The sequence below is a fragment of the Narcine bancroftii genome, chromosome 3, assembly GCF_036971445.1.
Source record: "Narcine bancroftii isolate sNarBan1 chromosome 3, sNarBan1.hap1, whole genome shotgun sequence".
Classification (NCBI taxonomy): domain Eukaryota; kingdom Metazoa; phylum Chordata; class Chondrichthyes; order Torpediniformes; family Narcinidae; genus Narcine; species Narcine bancroftii.
The window spans coordinates 369368568-369389222 of record NC_091471.1 but is presented as its reverse complement, the minus strand read 5'-3'; the positions used below and the strand labels follow the sequence as shown (position 1 = coordinate 369389222).

The window sequence follows — 20655 nt, the reverse complement described above, 5'->3', positions numbered from 1 at the left end:
TTGGTCATCTCCTGCTTCTCCTTCTCAGACTGGGGTTGGTCATCTCTTCTGCTTCTCCCTCTCAGACAGGGGTTGGTCATCTCTTCTGCTTCTCTTTCTCAGACAGGGGTGGCTCATCTCTTCTGCTTCTCCCTCTCAGACAGGAGTGGGTGATCTCTTCTGCTTCTCCCTCTCAGACAGGGGTTGGTCTCCCAGTTTTTGGGTGTCCTGCTCTAGTCCCTCCGCATCCTTGGAGTCTGCAGCCCCTCATGGCAGCTGTTGATTAAAGGGCGCTGCCATCTTGGGTCCAGACCCTGAGAATGCGGGATCTCAAATAAAAACATTCAAGCCTCCTACTGTGAAAGTAGATTTTAGAATATAAAAGTGTCAGTTTTAAAATGGTGATTGGAAGGTGAAAGAGGGCTTGAATTTGTGGGTTGATTTTTTTGTTATTAGCTTGGGAGCTAATACGGAACTCCTTGCTTTTGTCGGATAGTACGGGTGGTGTGAGAGGAGGTGTGAGACCTACTAACCAATCCCAGGAGAACTTTGGGGTGTGTGTGCTTGTATGGAGCAATTGGTTCAAATGTTCCAGCAACCTGGAGATTAAAAAGTATTAATGAAATGATATTGTAAGTCAGAAGTGACTTTGTAGTAAGGTAGCAGCTTGTGGCAGTGCTTCTTGCTGTAATGGGGCGCTTGTGCTTTGAAAAGTGATGAAAAGTTTGCTTTAGCAGCTGTATTCATGTTTGCTTCGGAGCAGCCTCAGACCCACTTCAACATTTAGCATAGTTGACAGATTTTTAAGTGAGCAAACCACTGCCTGACCAAGGATTTGACGATCTGCCATTTTGATGTTCTCTCTCCTAAGTCGAGAACTGGGCACATTGATGCTCAGTTATTTTTAATTCAGTGAGGCTCTTGTGATGCTGCCATTGATTTTTCGGCTGTGCTTGCCCTTGTAAACTTGATGACAAGCACAGCTGTTGTGCAATTCAGATAAGAGTTGATCACAACCAGTTTGCACCAGCAATCTCTTGAGGATGAACCAAACCTCTTAGGAAAGTGGCCTTGACACTTCTATGTGTGATTCATTAAAATATGGCTGATATTGGCATGAGTTTGCGCACCTAATAATTTGACGAATCATGTACCTGCTGAAAGTAATTTGGTGCAGACTGGTGTGGTAGACCAGTTACAAGCCTGAGCTATTTTCATTCCTGGATATGAAGTGCATGTTCTCTTCACCTGCTGGTCAAAATTGGAGTAAATAAAGAGAAATTAATTCCAGTGACAGAGTTTGAAAATCAAGACACATTTGGGATTTGGGAAAAGAGCCAGAGGTGAGATGAAAAATCATTTGTATGTGCTAAGAGTCTTGGTGATCAGGAATACACTACCTGAAAGCCTGAGGGAAGCAGATTCAATTGTAAATTTCCACAAGAAAATTAGGTAGATATTTGAAGGGTAGTAAATGAAAGGATTATGAGAAACAGACTGGATAATGAATTAACTGCATAGGTCTTTCAAAGAGTTGGCACATGCACATTGAGCTGAATGGCAACATGTTGTGCCGCCTGAGTCTCTCAATCATGTTTTGGTGATCTACTGTTTGCTTTGGATTGCATCTTGCTGTTGATTTAATCTTGAAGCAATTCAGAATCAGAAAGGTGTACATGATGCCTATTTTCCAATATATTGTATGAGTGTTCTTGAGCTAAGAGACTGGAAAATAGAGTTAAAACTCATAATAAGACTTGCAGAGAAATCCAGGAGGAGGGGAGATTGATAATGACACTATTTTGCCAAATGAAATGGTTAGGTCAAACTGAGTTGATTTAGAATGATAGATGCTCTTTCCATACTTGGACTGCGCTGACTGTTCTCGCTAACATATATTGCTTTCTCTAATAATGTGCGATAATAATGAGTTTATAATGATTATGTGCTGGTTAAAGGCATGAAGACAGAAGACAACCATGATGACACTTGGTAATAACTCACAGTTTTATGAGTCATTTTCCTACCTGTTGGGCCAAGGAAAACATGGGAAAACTTCGGAACTCATGATGACATCGAATGCTTTTTGCAAGCATTATATACTGAAATATAAAAACAAAGCAAAGGTGGCGGTACAAATACCTTTCAAGATGACGTAGCAATGATATTTTTCTTGCCTGCGTTGGATCAGAATGGAAAAGGAGAATCATATTTTGCCACCTATTAACCATATAACCATATAACCACTTACAGTGCAGAACAGGCCAGTTCGGCCCTACTAGTCCATACCGTAGCAAATCCCCACCCTCCTAGTCCCACTGACCAGCACCCGGTCCATACCCCTCTAGTCCCCTCCTATCCATGTAACGATCCAGTCTTTCCTTAAATGTAACCAATGATCCCGCCTCGACCACGTCTGCCGGAAGCTCATTCCACATCCCCACCACCCTCTGCGTCAAGAAATTTCCCCTCATGTTCCCTTTATAATTTTCCCCCTTCAATCTTAAACCATGTCCTCTAGTTGGAATCTCCCCCTTTCTTAATTGAAAAAGCCTATCCACATTTACTCTGTCTGTCCCTTTTAAAATCTTAAACACCTCGATCAAGTCCCCTCTCAATCTTCGACGCTCCAGAGAAAAAAGCCCTAGTCTGCACAACCTTTCCCTGGAACTCAGACCCTGAAATCCTGTCAACATTCTCATTGCTCTCAATTCTAACAGAATTCAATATATTTCATTCATTAGCAAAGCTAGAATTTGAGAAAAAATGAACACCTCAAAATTTAAAATATTCTTTCAATTGTACATCTATTTTGTGCTAAAAATGAAAGTGCAAATATTTGTGGCATTTGATATTTTTCATTTTGTTTTCTATTTGTCTATGGATTTTGGCACCTATACTTCTGGCCAACTAGAATCTATTCCAGGCAATTTCTGGAACTATTTACTCATTATAAAAATGCCATTTACCACACAGGATGCTTGCTTTTTAAAGCAATTCAAAAGGTTTTTGCAACTTGACTCTAATTGCTTAAAACACTAGATTTTTAATTGATAATTGTGTATCAATGTATTGATTTCAGAAAAAATATAATGAGTTTCTTACAAGTTATGATCTGTCTAATAGTTGAGTTCCTGAGTACTGCTTTGTGATCATAGAAAATTTATCATACTGGAGGCCATTCTCCTGTGATGTGTGCACCAGTCAAGAAAGAGCTCTTTAGCTTAATTCCTTCTTCCAGCAACTAATCCCTCGTCCTGCTGCTCATGGGTCTTCATGGAACATTCAAGTTTAGTTTAAATATTTAGCGTTGCAATCTCACCTTGTTTTCATCTTGACCTTGTTTTCCTTCCATTGCCGGTAATATGAAAACAAAAGTCAGTTTCTATAGTTATGTAAATAGGAAGAGGCAGCCCAGGCAAGTGTAGCACCTGCAATGTCTTGTGACTCTAAGTTATGTGTGGACTTGTAGACACTGGTCAATTAATAACATGAATCAAAGAAATGGCAGTGATGTTCAGTCATTTTGTCTTCACCACACTGTAATTTAAAAAGATAATTAAAAAATATGTTTGAAAGATGAGGGAATTAGGGATTATAGGGAATGGCCAAAAATGAGACCATCATGATTAGCCTTCCAAAAAAAATGGACCAGGGTGTAGGTTAATGGGGTGTAATTTGGGTGGCACGGACTCATAGAGACGAATTGGCCTGTTACATTGCTTTATGTGTAATTCAAAATTTATTTTTAAGAAAGGTAATTCGCCATTGAAATGCCTGGTGGCCTACTCCTTCTTCTATTTCTTTGTGCTCAATTATTTTGAATTTGTGCCTCTTGGATGATTCCACCACACTCAGTACCTTTGCTTTAATATTACACAACCTGCTGTACCTAAGTATGAGGTGACTTGAGGAATAGCACTCTATTGTGTGTGGAGGAAACGTGGCCTCCCTGCCTGTCTGGAATGCGTGTATTGTGGGTGGTCATGTGTCCTCCCCATCTAAACTTATTTGGAAGTCACATCACCTGTCAATTGAGGTTGGACTCCAGCCACCCATTAGTGCACACCTTGCCGTTAGCTCATTTAAATCACCTAAAGTCATTATTGGCTAGAAGCACAGATTAGTATTGTATACAACACCAATGCATAGCAAATTCTCTCTCTCTGCCTCATGGTTCCAGCCCCATATATCACTCCATGCCAGGTCACAGGTATGCATTACACTAAAGCTGAGTCATAGCATTGCGATAGATCAGTACTTGCAGAGTGCTGCCACCCCATTGGTACAGGGAACCGGGTGTGTGTGCATGTAAAAGTCCCTGTGTGGGGTTTGTGAGTGGGTTGAGTATAGGTTTATTGTTGTTGGAGTTCACCCAAAGCCCAAGGTGAATGCCTATATTATCGCTTAAGAGAAATAGTGATCGAGTACCATTTAACGTTCTCCCCTGTTTGTTTTCCATATGTTAATAAGTCACATGTGATTGTAATACTTGTGTCCAAACTCATCTCTCTGTAAACCCATTGAACCTGATACTCTTCTCAACCCAACAATTGAATGTAGTGTAGGTTGTGGATGTTCATGTGACTTGTCCAGTGAGCCTGAGATCAGAAGTGACCTCACCTGCCAATAAAGGGTTAGATCTGCCCATCTGTGAGGTTGATGTATAATTGGTTCTTGATGTGTGATTGGTCCTCTGGGTGTCAATCAATTGTTAGATTTGCCCACAGGTGAGGCTAATGTGCAATTGTTTTGAGAAGTCACAGAATTGGACTCTGCATTGGAATCTCTTGCATGGAGTCTGTTTGGCCTTTTTTTTTGCTACTGCCTTAAGACCAGCATTGGTCCAGGCTGCCAGCTATGGCTGGGCTTTGGAGGGCCGACTGCAATGGGCATGTCCTGGATCCTGTGCTATGGTCAGTGCTAGAATCCAGGTTCACTTGGCATACTTGTTAGTTGTAATTAATTCACTGTTCATTAGTGTGATGGCCATTGTGTGTTTAACCCTTGCATTCCCAATATGGAGTTCAGAATGTTTAGCAGTGATTTATTTATACCTGATTTTTTTTTATATAGTTATTTGTGTATTATTCTGCATTGGTCCATATGTGTCTGTTCCCTTTTGTGAATTTCCCTGTGTGTAAATAAAGACCACTGCTTATTGATAACGTGTCCAGCCTTGATTCTCTTTGAACCCATCAAACCTATTCTTGAACACAACAAATGCAAAGCAAAGCTTTTCGTTATATCCTGGAAGACATGACGATAAATAATCCTATCCTAGTCTGGTATTTGAAAATGTACTTGAATGAGAAAGAAGGAATGAAAGATGCTGAGATAGGATGACACGAAGCCACTGAAACGGTCAAGAAACGATCCACATGAAACCTCAAAATACATTTATTTTGAGAACAGTAACCAATTTTGTAATCAAATTGGAACAAAATGTTGACTGCACAGTTGTGATAGAAATTTGGAATTGGAGCCCACGTGAGAGATTCCTCAGTTTAAGACCATTGAGGAAGTAAGGGAAAATGAAGTGAAGATAAATAATATCTCAAAGTTCTGAGGTTTATAAAAAATTTGGGATATGTTTTGTGCTTTTCCTATAACTGCAATTTCATTTAGACTGAAGTCATGAATTTTGGATGGTTTCAAGGTAGATATGTGCTCAACTTTCCATGTGATTACTTTCAAGAAGTAGACATTCCAGAACGTTAAATTCTTCATTGGGCTAGAACCAAATATACAGTGGTGTTCCACACAGATAAAAGGAGGACCATTTTTGAAATCTACAGTAAAACTCCCAGTATCTGGTACCTATGGGGATTGGTAGATGCCAGATAAGTGAATTTTCTGGTTGCTTGAGACTGCAAATTGCATGATTGGCAAACGAACCATCAGGGGTGCCACTTTTATTTTTGCTGATTGCTTGAACTTGCTGGTTGCTTGAATTCTGGTTAACGGGGATTTTACTGTGTTGATTATTCTACAGTACATTGATATAAGAGGTCCTAATTTCAAAGTATGTAGAAGGAGAGTTTCTTGGTATAATCTACTGTGAGAAGAATGGAAAGATCTGGAGAGAAATGCAGGCAGATATTTTAAAGGTATTAGATGAATTGACAAAGCTGGTTAGAAAACAATCATTTTGAAATTTAAGAAAACAGTGGATGAGAGGGGTTTGAAGGGATATGGTCGAGTTGCTGGTCATTGGGACTAGGATGAATAATAATATGGCACAGTGTAGAAGGACTGAAGTGCCTGTTTCTGTGCTGTGGTTTCTATGGTACAGAATCTATGACCTGGACTTTGCTGGCATAGGTCCAACACTTTCAGTAGCTGCCTGTGATCATCTTACATTCAAAGTTTTTTGGTTGGGGGGGGGGGGGGAACTCCTTGTCTTTCTTCCCTGCAACCCCATAAATTCAATTGAACATAAAACATATATGCCCTTGGTTCAGTGTTGTGCCGACATTATTACCTACTCTACTAACTGCCTAGAATTTCCCAACTGTGTTACCCTCCATTTATCTCTGTTCCATGTATCTATCTAATAGTCTCGTAAAAAATCCTATTGTGCTTGTCAACAGTACATTCCATGCATCTCCTACTCTGTGTTTAAAAACTTACACCCTTTCCCTGTACTTTCTCCCAAGCACCTTAACACTCTGCGCCCCCTGGTGTTAGCCATTTCACCCCTGGGCAAAAAGCCTCTGGCTATCCACACAATTAATGCCTCTCACCACCTTGAACACCTCTATAGGTCACCCCTCATCCTCATCACTCGAAGGAGAAAGCAGTTCACTTAACCTATCCTCAGGTGCTTGCCCTCCCATCCAGGCAAGATCCTTGTATAGCTCCTCTGCACCCTCTCCATAGCAGCCATATCTTTCCTATAATGAGGTGACCAAAACTGAACACAATATTTCAAGTGGGGTCTAACCAACGTCTTGTAATAGCTGTAATATTGCCTCACAGCTCTTGAACTCAATCCCATGGTTAATGAAGCCCAACGCACCATATGCCACGAAGTCATTGGGATTGCGGAACTTGCTCCAGGTCTAAATTTGCAATGGTTCAGAGAGGCAATTTCACAGTGTGATTGTTGACCAAGCTCAGCAGAATGGAATTCCATGAAGATTCCAATGTAGTCACCAAATCAAGGTAAATAACTTTGGATTCATACTTTTGACCATGTGTACATACCAACAATTCTGTTTGGTTATGCCAGCATTTACCAGCAAAACGCCAGGCTAAAGCTTTATGAATAAAATTGTCTTGAAGGCGAGGAAATGATGCTGAATATTTCTGGAACAACCATACTGGCAGTCTCTTGGCTTCTTTGCACCTAGAGAAGGTAAGTTCAACCTCAATACGTGTTTAGGCCATAGTCAAAGCAAGATCATCTTCTTCCAGTTCAACTTCTGCATCCATTTTTTGGCATCACACATTAGCAAGGAGGTCAATGGCTAAGAAAAGGTGCAATGACGTTTGTTGAATGATACCAAAGATGATCGTTTCTCAATTATACGAGAATACAAAAATGCCAGAATTGTTCTCTTTGCAACAGAGATGATTAAAAATAGATTTATCTGTAGTGTTCAAAATTCTATTTATTTTTTGAAAGCAAGAAACTATTTCCACTAACAGAAAGCTTTTTAACCAGAAGGCATCGATTTAAAATAATTATAAAAATAGCCTGTGGAAATTTGGAATATTATGTTTCCTTAGCAATTTATGATGAATAGGAATAAATTACCTAAAATAAAAATGGAAGTGCATTCAATAGAAGCCCACTGTCAATTAGTTCTCTATTTAGAAAGGGGGGGGAAAAAATCATCTTACAAATGATACAGGATGCCATTTAAGCCCATGCTGGCTTCAGAGGAACAAACTCCTATTTTCCTCGACTTGTTCAGCTTATCCTCTTTTACAGATGCTCATTCAACAACCCTTGGATTTGTGCTGCTATTAACCTACACCAAGAGGCAACAGTAGTCGATTAACCTATTAGCATATCATGGAGTGGAAACTGAAGTATCTGGGGGAAACCCACCTAAACAAGTTGAAAATGTGCAAACTCCATGTAGATGCATGGAGGATCATACTTGGGAGGCAGCAGCATGTCCTGCTGTCCTAACAACCAATGCAGCCAGTTGGATTGTGGGTTAACTTTCAGGGTGTAGGCATCGGTGCTCAACATCATTTCAGAACTACTGCACCTTTCTTTCCTCCTCTCCTCCTCTTACTCCCTTCTTTCCTTTTTATCTTATTCTTTTTCTCTGCAGCACAGATCTGTGTGGACAAGGCCAAGATTTATTGCTTACGCCTAATTCTCTTTGAGAAGCTGCTGTGGTCCACCACCACAAATCACTGTTGTCCTTTTTGGGAAGGTAATCCCATGGTGCAGTGACAATATTCCTTTTCCTCTGGCCCTCCCCTTGAACCAGGTAAAATCCTCTCATTCTGGTATTTTGCCTTGATGATTATTTTTTATTCTCGTGCACTCTTCCACTTGATCCTGTATTTCAGACAAGTGAACTCCTTCTACCTGCATCCCTAATGAAAGCAATCCATTTTTATTGTGTTATGTTTATTTAGACTGCTCTGGTTATGTTTGGATATTGCATGGTTTTTTCAATGGCATTACATTTGTCTTCTGTTCGTGTGCTCTTAAACATCATTATCTAAATAATTTGTCTCAATTCTTTCTTCATTGCTTTCAATTAAGGTTTCTTGAGCCTTGCTCCTAATATTCAGTGCAATTGTATCCTAGATCATGTTAAGTCTGATCATTGCAACCTTTCAGTGCCCCAGAGGTTCTTTGATTTCCATGTCTTATATTTCTTGCATTATTTATGAATGCCAGGTCAAGATGAATACTACCTCTGTGGCTTTTCTTCGACACTAAGTCATCAAGCATGTTGTGTTATTTGGTGGAGCTCTTGGGCATTACCATTTATAAGAATATTTCTCTAGCTCTCTTCAAATGGAAGATTGAAGATTAATTCTTTTATTTATCTTTAGTATCTCTTAATAGACAATAAATCAACAATATTAAATGCTTTAAGTTGATTTTATTTCACTCAGCATTTCAAATATGAGATAAATACTCTTTCTGTTTGAAAATATTAAACTAGGAAAAAACAGTGAAAGGAAAGGAAGATCAAAAGTACTACAGATGCTAGAAATCTGAAATAAAAATAGGAAATGCTAGAAAAACTCACGGTGTCAGGCAACATATGTGAAAAGAGTTGGCATTCAGGTTGAAGAACTCCTGAGGAAACCTGATCCCTTTTATTTTAATGTTCATTTTCACAAAGTCTCTTTTTCAAATCAATGGGTGACTTTGCATTCAAAATGCCCCAGTTCTTTAAAGATCCCTCAAAATACTAAATGTAAACATTTATTTCTCTAATTCTGGTAAATTTTTCATTTAAACATTATTAAAAATTCTGCTACACACAAAATACAATTGTTTCAGATGCATCTCATAACATCACAGGCTTAAATTTTTGAGATCATTATTTTAATTCAAAGACTTTATTGCAGAAGTGTGTCCAAAACTCTATAATCAATTTTTAAAAGATAATTTTTCATGTGATTCTGCCCTGGGAATCTAGTCACAATATTATGTTAATATGAGTGTTAAGATGTAGATTTCATTACCTAAATTTTTTTTAAACTTTACCTGAAACCAGATTAATCTGATTTAAATTAAGAATACTCTTCTAAATAAAGATAAAAGATCAAGGTATTTACATTTTCCATCTAGATCAGAAAACACCTTCAAATGAATGGCACAGTGCTAAATGTGCCAACCATGACTGAGGGGCTAGAAACATGCCAACCATGGCTGAGGAGGGGCTAGATATCAAATGTATCCAGCCCTTCTACTCAATTATCTGGAACTGCTGTTGGACTTGGTGATAAATCCTACGTGCTGACTTGGAAGTACCACTGCCAGTTCACTTCTGAACTACCAGTAAGAGGTAAGTATGTTTTGGACCAGTACTTCAGTCTCAACATCAAATTCAATTAACATGTTGACAATGTGCAAGCTTGATAACTTCCTAATTAGTTTAGCAAGCCAATGAATCTGTTATATTGTAAATGATATGCAATATTGAATCCCTTTGGGTTATTAAACTTCTGAAACGAATTAAAATTGTGCTGAATTTTCATTTCAGCCATTTTGATGAACACAGGTTTAATATAATCAACATCAAATCTCATTGCATTGTTTCAGTGGATCCACAGAAGGCAATTGCTCTAGATATTTACTCTTCTCTTCATTTGAACATATGTTTGTATTTGCTTGTGTTTAATAGGCATTAGGAATTATTCATCAGTTTCTGAATCAAACTGGGGGATGTTTGGCTTTGCATCTCATAGTTGAAAATAAACTAAAATCAACAAAAACAACCAATACAATGTTTGTAGAAACTGTCTGTTTGCAATAGCTCATTCATACAATCACTTTTTAGAGATTTTGATTTCATTATGTATGAATGCTAAAAATCTGATCAAATGCATGCAGCTTTTGAAGTGAAACCCAGAAGCCTACAGATGCTGTGATTTTAGTAAAAACACACAATCAATGCTGGAGGATCTCAGCCAGTCTCGTAGCACCCATAGGTAAAGATATATTACTGATGTTTCAGGCCTGAACCCTTCTTTAAGGTATAAGCAAAAAGCAGGCAGGTGCTTCAATAAAGGCAGGGTCAAAGGGGGAAGAATGGGAGGGGGGAAAGTCCAGAACACAAATAATAGGTGTTAATTGGATATGATAAGAGGAAAGGTGATCATTGAATGTGGCTCTGTGAAAGGAGACAGAGGGAAAAGGGAAGAAATAGAGAGAAATAAAACTCAAGGAATGGAGACAGGGCAGCAAAGATGGGGGAGGGTGGGTTTTTAATGGAAATTGGAGAAGTCAATGTTAATGCCATCCAGTTTGAGGGTGCACAAATGGAAGATGAGGTGTTGTTCCTCCAATTTGCAGATGGTCTCAGTTTGGCAGTGCATGAGACCATAGGCAGTCATTGTCAACAAGGGAATGGGATGGGGAATTGAAATGGGTGGCCACTGGGAGATCCACACTATTGCGGTGGTGCTGAGCAAAGTGATCTCCCAGTCTTCGCCCAGCTTTTGAAATTGTACCTGACATTTGAATATGCATTATAAAGACTTGGTTAATAAAACACACACAAAGATCATCAATCTTCATCTGTTGTTAAAATTGTGACACGTATCCAGTTAAAAAAATGTTGTCATGTCCAGGCAGAGAATTAACATTTCATTTTAAATTCTGCACCACTGTTTAAAAGGATATATTCATATTTCACAGAACCATGCAATGTACTGAGCAGGAACTTCAGTCAGCTGCACATTCTTTTGTCCTTTGTGCTTCTGCTCTTGTTTTGCCGTATGTGCAGCGTGAGTGGGAACAAGACTAGGTTGGTTGTAGAGTAGGCAAACACAACCAGGGACACTGAAGGAAGTACAAGAGGGTGAATCAATCCACAGATTCTATCCCTCAGGACCATATGTGGACCATGCCCTAATCTTTAACTCTCGTTAGAATTTTAATGATTCTCTAAACCTTGGGTGAAGACATTCATTCTAATCTCTGAAATAAGATCCATACTTTGAGTCTGTGATCCTTGCTTCTAGGCACTCTAGTTAGTATCCATCCTGTCAAGTTGAGTAAAAGATGTCAGTGAGGCTAACATGTTCTTGTAAATGCAAAAGAATACAAGCCTATTCTCTTTTAGTGTGACAAACTCATCGTTCTTGGTTTAATACTGAGGAATCTTCACTGTACATCTATTGCAAGTACTGTGTAATACTTCCTTACGTTCATAGAACAAACCTAGACCTTACAAAAACTGTACATGATTGGATCAAGACATTTGTAAAGTATGTTAATATCCTCTTGGAATAAATACTTGTATTATTTCTCTTTTTACAATTAAGGTTTCTTTCTTTCTTTGGCTTGGCTTCGCGGATGAAGATTTATGGAGGGGTATGTCCACGTCTGCTGCAGGCTTGTTGGTGACTGACAAGTCTGATGCGGGACAGGCAGGCACGGTTGCAGCGGTTGCAAGGGAAAATTGGTGGGTTGGGTTTTTCCCTCCTTTGTCTTTTGTCAGTGAGGTGGGCTCTGCGGTCTTCTTCAAAGGAGGTTGTAGCCCGCCAAACTGTGAGGCGCCAAGATGCACAGTTTGAGGCGAGATCAGCCCACTGGCAGTGGTCAATGTGGCAGGCACCAAGAGATTTCTTTAAGCAGTCCTTGTACCTCTTCTTTGGTGCACCTCTGTCTCGGTGGCCAGTGGAGAGCTCGCCATATAAGGCGATGGTCCTCCATTCTTGAGACGTGACCCACCCAGCGCAGTTGGGTCTTCAGCAGCATGGATTCGATGCTTGCGCATTCTGCCAGCTTGAGTACCTCAATGTTGGTGATGAAGTCATTCCAATGAATGTTGAGGATGGAGCGAAGACAGCGCTGATGGAAGCATTCTAGGAGCAGTAGGTGATGCCGGTAGAGGACCCATGATTCAGAGCTGAACAGGAGCGTGGGTATGACAACGGCTCTGTGCACGCTGATCTTTGTGTGTTTTTTCAGGTGATTGTTTTTCCAGACTCTTTTGTGTAGTCTTCCAAAGGCGCTATTTGCCTTGGTGAGTCTGTTGTCTATCTCTTTGTCGATCCTTGCATCAGATGAAATGGTGCAGCCGAGGTAGGTAAACTGGTTGACTGTTTTGAGTTCTGTGTGCCCAATGGAGATGTAGGGGGGCTGATAGTCATGGTGGGGAGCTGGCTGATGGAGGACCAAGAGAGCCAGTGTGGCTTTCACGCAAACAGAGGAACTACTGACATGGTCTTTGCCCTCAGACAGCTCCAAGAAAAGTGCAGAGAACAAAACAAAAGACTCTACATCACCTTTGTTGACCTCACCAAAGTCTTTGACACCGTGAGCAGGAAAGGGCTTTGGCAAATACTAGAGCGCCTCAGATGCCCCCCCAAGTTCCTCAACATGGTTATCCAACTGCACAAAAACCAAGAAGGTCGGGTCAGATACAGAAATGAGCTCTCCGAACCCTTCTCCATTGACAACGGCGTGAAGCAAGGCTGCGTCCTCGCACCAACCCTCTTTACTATCTTCTTCAGCATGATGCTGAAACAAGCCATGAAAGACCTCAACAATGAAGACGCTGTTTACATCTGGTACCGCACGGATGGCAGTCTCTTCAATCTGAGGCGCCTGCAAGCTCACACCAAGACACAAGAGCAACTTGTCCGTGAACTACTCTTTGCAGACGATGCCGCTTTAGTTGCCCATTTAGAGCCAGCTCTCCAGTGCATGACGTCCTGTTTTGCGGAAACTGCCAAAATGTTTGGCCTGGAAGTCAGCCTGAAGAAATTAAGGTTGTAGTTATTGCAGAAAGGGTAACATTTAATACTTAAATTGATGTTTAAATCACTGCACAATAGCTCTCTTTTAAAGCTATTTTTGGTATCATACAAAATATAATGTGCAGAGATCTGCAAGGTGGTAACCATCTGCAATGTTTGATCACTTGGCAATGACAACCAGTTTTTAAAGAGGCAATAACATTGACAGTGTTTCAGGTTGTATGGAAAGATTATTAATAAGTTTGTTGTCAGTCACATCGAATAAGTTTTTGGTAGGACATTTGAATTTTAGTCTTTTATAACAAATATTCCAATGTGGAATATTTAATCTAATTGTGAAAGAGCTAGGTACAGCATGTTCTGTGACATAGCCTGAAACAGATCATAGGCAGAAAATATAATGTGGAATATTTGTTATTCAAATGATGGAATCTGCCAGGCTTGATTGTTTTCTCATTGAGTTATGGCACAAGGCCAAATCTGACACCAGCTTGATTAAATTTTAAAGCAGTATTGGAGATTGATTTGAACGTCTGTCTTGAATGTGGACACCATTAGTTGACAGTAATGTCTGATATTTGAAACAGATTTGGGAGGTTCAACCTTTTTTGGCATCCAGCATCATATGCAACTCCTTTGATCAAAGCTACTCTTGTGCCCACACCACTTCCCTCACCACCATTCAGGGCCCCAAACAATTGTTCCAAGTGAAGCAGTACTTGTGAATCTGCAGGGATCATCTACTTCATTCAATGCTCCCTCCTCTACATTGGAGAGACTGGACACAGATCGGGAGATCACTTTGTTCAGCACATTTGCTCCATCTGCTGCAATAGTAGGGATCTCCCTGAGGCAACCTATTTCATTTTTCCACCCCATTCTCATGCTGACGTTCTGTCCATACTCTCATGCACTGTCAGACTAAAGCCACGCATAAATTGTGGGATAACACATGGTATTACTCAAACTAAATGGCATTAACATTGACTTCTCAAGTTCCACGAGCACCCCCCCCCCCACCCGTCTCTCCCCTTCCCCTATCCCTCAGTCTTGTTTTCTCCAGCTCTGCATTTGCAGAACAATCCCCTTCCCCTGATCAGTTCTTCTCATCTTTTCCCTCCTGTCCTCCCATTCATGTCCAATTATGGCTTTCTGCCTGTTGGCCTGTACTCTTTACCCCTGCCCATTCTAGCCTCCTTCCCCAACCTTATTATTCAGGTGCCTGCCTGCTTTTTGCTCATATCTTCTAGACAGGTTTAGGCTGAAACTTTGCATGTATATCTTTATCTCCTATCAACGCTGTGAGTCCTGCTGAGTTCTCCACCATTTGTGTTTTTACTACATTATTATTTTATTCTTTTTTTCCTTGATTATTTTTTGCCAGTTGCTTGAATTCCAGATACCTGGGATGTTACTGAATATCCAAAGGAATCCAATGGCATGATTTATGAATAAACACACACAAATATTGCAATATTTCTATAGTTTTTCAAAATATGAGGGAGGTTACCAGTTTGATTTTTAACATCCCAAAAAGCTGTTGAGAAATTTTGAGGCCTTTAATTCTAGATGTTAACTTATTGGTTGCACCATGGAAGGGATACAAATTGTATTACAAGTGGGTTATCAAAAGCTTATATTTCTTGCTTGGATAATACAAAGGCTTTCAAAGCTTGCAAAAGGATCTGAGCCAGTTGGAAAGATGAGCTGCAAAATGACTGATAGAATGTAATGCAGACAAGTAAGAGGTGTTGCATTTGAAAGAGCAATCGAAAGTAGAACATGCACTTTAAACAGTAGGGATCTGGTAATACAAATACACAGATAGATAGGGTCGTAAAGAGAACTTTTGGCACATTGGTCTTCTTAAAACAAAGTACAGAGTACAAGAGTTGGGAAGTTATGATCAAATTTTATAAGAAATTGGTAAGACCAAATTTGTTGGTTTGTGTGCAATTTTGGTCACCTATCTACAGGAAAGATTTCAATAAAATTGAAAGAGTGCAAAAAATATTACTAGGATGTTGATGGAACTTGAGGAACTAAATTACAGGGAAAAGATCCCTGAAAAAATTTCATTGAGGAATACAAAATTATGATTGGTATTGGTCAGAGTTAATGCAAGTAGGCTTTTTCCACTGTTAGGTTAGGTGAGATACAAACCAGAGGAGATGAGTTAAGGGTGAAAGGAGAGAAGTTTAGGAAAAACATTTGGGGAATTTCTTCACACAAGAGAGTGGTGGTAATATGGAATGAGCTACCAGATGAAGTGGTGACTATGGATTCAATTTTAATATTTAAGAAACATTCGGACAGGTACATGGATGAGAGTGATATAGAGTGATGTAATTCAGTGCTACTGGCAAAATAATAGTTTGGCACAGACTAGAAGGGCTGAATTCTGTGCTGTAATGTTCTATGGTTTTAATATTTACTGTGTAATAATTATTTTTTTATTTATTAACAATTTTTTAAAAATCCTGTTTCATAAATGTCATACCATTAACTAAAAAGATTTTTCTTTCTTAGTTTCCAGCATGCTGGTTTACTGGAGAAGATTCAAGCCATAGCACAGAATGTTTCAAGCCTCACCACTAAAATGGAGCAGTTCATGCAAGCGAGTCTCACAGCCGGCAGAGAAGTTCCCTTCTCTGGGAAAGGTGAGTTATTTTACTGGCATCCATTTTCACCCTGAACCATTTCAAAATCAATGAACAGAAAATCTGATCAGTTTATTGGAATTTAAAAATTGGGTTAATATGATTATACATTCTTGCTCCACAAACTGTTTTAAGGTTCAAAAAGACGATTGAATTTGTATTGATTTTTGAAGTGAGAATCTATTTTGTATTTCTTATTCAAATTTCTGAAAATTCATGTTTGATTTGGTCCATCTTAATTTCAACAGCTGTCACAGTTCTTACTTAAAAACAGATTGAGAAATTGTCATTACCTACCTTGAACAATTTAACTTTGAAGTTCCCAATTAGTTGGTCTGTGTGGTTAATTTAGTTGTGCTGTATTATTAGTAAAAAATAAAATCTAGCAGACTCCGTTTTCAAATCATTTGAAGTACTATAAAATTAACTATAATAAAGAGGGTTATAAATTAATTTTGAGGGCAATGCAAAACAGGCGTGGTGAATCAACGGCCCATCTTATACTTTGTCCAATCTACTTTTATTAACTCACAAACTGGAAAACTGACTTAATGTTAGCCATTTTGTGCCAGATCTGAACTCAAATTCACATTGAAAACATTCAGCAGATTCAGTCCTTAATTTTGATATGAACAATTAATTGTACAGAGTTTCAGGAAGATTTCTCCTGTAAATGACAATATGATATGGAGACCACTTCATTGTATTAAGATTTGTCATAGTAGATTCTACAGTTAAGTAATAACAAACAAGAAATTCTTATATTTGGCACTTCATATGATTATCCATTCATAATGCCTTTGATCTTATTTATGAATAGTATGGTTCTTCTTTACACCCCCATGTAATTTATTTTCATATATTTGTTAATTTTGGAATTCATTTCCCCTTTTACTTTTAATCATGAATGCTTTAACCTTTGTTTTTGTTTCTTTTCCCCCCCCCCCACAAATGCTAGAATTATCTCTATTCAGGATGTAAAATGACAAATGTTCCTTATCTTTTTCTGTCCAACTCCAGTATTAAATGTTGTTGCTCATGGTCCACTTGTGAATGATTTTTTGATAAAATACATCTAGAGGATTGAGAGATTTGTGTCATTGAGACTCCACTGGTGCTTGATGCATTTTTCCTCATTTTAGTAGGCAATTCACTCCAATTCCTTGTTAAAACTAGCTGGAGGATTCATGGAATTGTGTTAACTTGCATGGAGAGAGAAGTAGTTTAAAGACAGGAAGCAGAAAATAAGTGGTGGTTTGTCAGATTCCAGCATGATCTTCCCAAAGCATCAGGACCACTGCCTTTTGAAAAATATTAATAACAAATTTAAGAATGCATTTGGATGATCTGTGGCTTGGAAAAATGGTAAATAGAAAAGAGGATGGTAATAGACTGCAGCTACACATGGGTAGACTACTGGATGGGCAAGTAGCACAAGTGCCATGATGCTCTTTGTTCCAAAGTATAAGGACTGACAATCTAGAGTAAATGGCACAGGTCCGGAATGTATGTAGGAACAGTAAGACCTGGGTATGTGCATAAATCCTTAGAAGTGCAGTAAAACCCCTGCTATCTGGCACCTATGGGGATGGTAGTGTATTTTCTGGTTGCTTGTGACTTACTCTTCCAATGCCTAACTAAAGCACTGCATTAAGAATAAACAGTTTAAAAAGCAGAAATATTATTACTGTACTTACACTGAACAAACTTCACTTCTCTGAATATATAAACCTTAAAGCATTTTACTTTGTTTTTAGTCACATTCTTTGAAAACATTTAACCGTCACTGCCCTCCACGAAGAAGCATTGATTCACTGAAAACTAAAATAGATTCAATGAGCTGAGTAGTCTGGTTTAATTCCATAATAATTGTCTATTCTAATTATTGTATATTGGGGTAAATGGGGGGAAAAAAAACCCAAATAAGATATTGGCCTGGAATTTAGCTGGATGGTTCTACCATCCTCAGTCAGTCTTCGTCATCTCACCCAATCCTGAGGTGGAGGGCCTGTCATGTCCGTGTAAAGCCCCTTAGAACTTGAGAATGAAGTTCTGACTAGTGACAATGAAGTAACTCTACTCTGAGACATCTTGGATGCCTTTGAAGGTGCTCCCAGGAAGTCTAAATGTTTCTGAATGTCCAGAAGATCTTCAAACTCTACAAAAAATGTTAAAAATAAAATGAAAGTATAACACCAAAATAAAAAAGTAAAGAAATACTAAAAATATTTAAATTATTAAAAACTAAACAATCAAAATAATTAACAAAAGCAACTGACCTTCCTTCCCTCCAGCTAGGCATGCTCATTAAGATTTGTATGTTCATAGGTTTGAAACTTGATTTCCCCCTAGGATCCTCAGGAAGGCAAACTTCATTCTATGTATGAAAACTTTGAACCTGCTGTCATTCAAATTCTATCCTTTGGAACTTCTGATACATAGCTGCAAAATGTATGTGTTATTTTGCTGTTTTTTTTTAATTCTCCCAGATTCCGCTGGCTTGGATTATGTTTTGCAAAGAACAAGAGACCTTAAGTATACCACCTCAGTCTGGTTAAAAATTTTCACTGGATTAGCAATTGCACTCAAAGCAGGAACCCCTTATGGACTCTTTTTTCAAATTACCTTGAATCCTGCTTCTTGTTTTGATTTGATAATATAATGTGCATAAATAAATATGTATGGTATTTGTAGGTTAATTGGTGTATTTGGGTAACATAGGTTCATGGTGCTGAAGGGCCTGTTAAGTCTCTTAATTAAATTTTTAAAAATTAAAGACTTTTAATCATTAATTACTGCATTAAAGAATTTTGTTTTTTTAGGCAAATTTTACCTTTAGTTATTAATTTTGATAGTGCCCCAATTCTTAATTCCAATAGTTTTTCATTAGACATTTCTTGTGAAATGTTCCAAATGTTTTAGGCATTGAGAATAGGAACTGCTGGATACATCCATGAGCAGTAACTTATTAAAATCTGAAAGGAAAACCCCAGAAACAGCAGAAAAGATCATTACCAGTTGAAAGAGCATTGATAATCATTCTCAACAAAATATAATTAGTAAATAATTACATGGCTTTGAAAGGCATCATTAGGTTTTAATTAGAAAATGTGGACATCATTTTTAATAGGATGCACACTGTCAAGATAGAACTAAGGGGTGACAGGCAATTGAAGCTGAGTAGTTATGCTTTAAATTTGCTTTTATTACAGTTATGTTGATAAGACAAAAATGGTGGATAGCAGTAACTTGTATTAATGCCCAGAAAATTAAAGATTCTTGAATAATTGATAATTAGAGGATGTGGAATGAACAAGATATTTAAGTGATTTATTGTTGCAGAAAAAATAAGATATAAAACCAAAGATCTGTGGTATCAATATTCTGACAAAGCAAGGTCCCAAATGATCCAACCACTATATTCTTTCTATAATGGTACAATTGGTTGTCGTTCTTGATTTCATCATGAAGTTGGACATAATTTTGATTTCATTAAAATATGATTAAGAATTTTGAATACTTGAGGGGCGTGTCGAGATGGTATAGGGGGAAGATGTGGAAAACACCTCTCCTGGCAGAATTAATTAAAACCTGATTTTTTAAAAATGTTTTAAAATAGTGGATAATTTAAAAATTCTTCTAAAGGTCTCAAAAAATGGCTGCAAAAAATCCAAAGCTCAAACTGTTTTAAAAAAAAAAAATGGCTACAACAGAAGTAATGTAATGGAAGAAGCTGGGCCTACCTTGAAAATTCACCCTCCGATCTTAATTCCTCTCCAGCCTTGTTTGGTGTGACCTCCATGGGTAAGAATTCAGTCTCCAGTGCCACCTTCTCAGGGAGCTGGAAAAGATGGCGCTGGAGCACGGAAAAAGACAGCAGAGACAACTATTGCATGGATTGTCGCACATGTGCACAATGGAGCCAACCAGTTCAGAGCCTGTGGGCCTGACATCAAGTACCATTGCAAGTTAGACGAGGGATAGACAAAGAGCCCGTACACAGTTTCAAGCATTAGCTACATCTACAGAAGAAGAAGAGGAAGTCAGAATGGAAGAAGAAAGTTATGTACCACAGTCGCAAGGAGAAGAATCAGAAGAAGAAGGAGGAGGTCAATATACTCAAGGTAAACTGGGTGCATATTATGTTACTCCAGAACCTTTTGACCCACAAATTTGTAATAAAATTTCTGAAAAAATTGATTGAATGAGTGAAAAAAATGGATGTAAAGTTTACAGAAGTAAGAACTAATTTCACTGCACAATTGGGAGCTATTAAGGAAGAAATGACTGTAATGAAGAGAGACATGGCAAAGTGTATTAAAACTTGATCAAATTAAAATTGAGGTTCAAAAGTTTGAAGATTTTCAAGATTGTCATATGGAAATCGAAGAATGGAAAGATACAGTTAATACAATACAAGATCCTTTTACGGCGTGGGAAATTCAGAAAAAGGATTTATTACAAAAAGTTGATGTGTTGGAAAATCAGAATAGAAAAAATAATGTGAAAATTGTTGGTTTTCCTGAAGATTTTGAGGGTATTAATCCAGTAAATTTTTTTTTTAATTGGCTGCCTGAAATTTTGGGACCTGAAAATT

General features: G+C 38.4%; 1 protein-coding gene across 10 annotated transcripts in view; it reads left to right on the top strand.

Moving 5' to 3' along the window:
- The window catches only part of LOC138759590 (alpha-1,6-mannosylglycoprotein 6-beta-N-acetylglucosaminyltransferase B), a 619678-nt gene that overhangs the window by 233361 nt on the left and 365662 nt on the right, over positions 1 to 20655 (top strand). For all 10 annotated transcript variants that reach the window (XM_069930278.1, XM_069930274.1, XM_069930271.1 and 7 more), the window contains one exon: positions 15928 to 16058. In XM_069930278.1, the coding sequence (XP_069786379.1) occupies positions 15928 to 16058 (131 nt within the window). The remainder of the gene's footprint in view (positions 1 to 15927; positions 16059 to 20655) is intronic.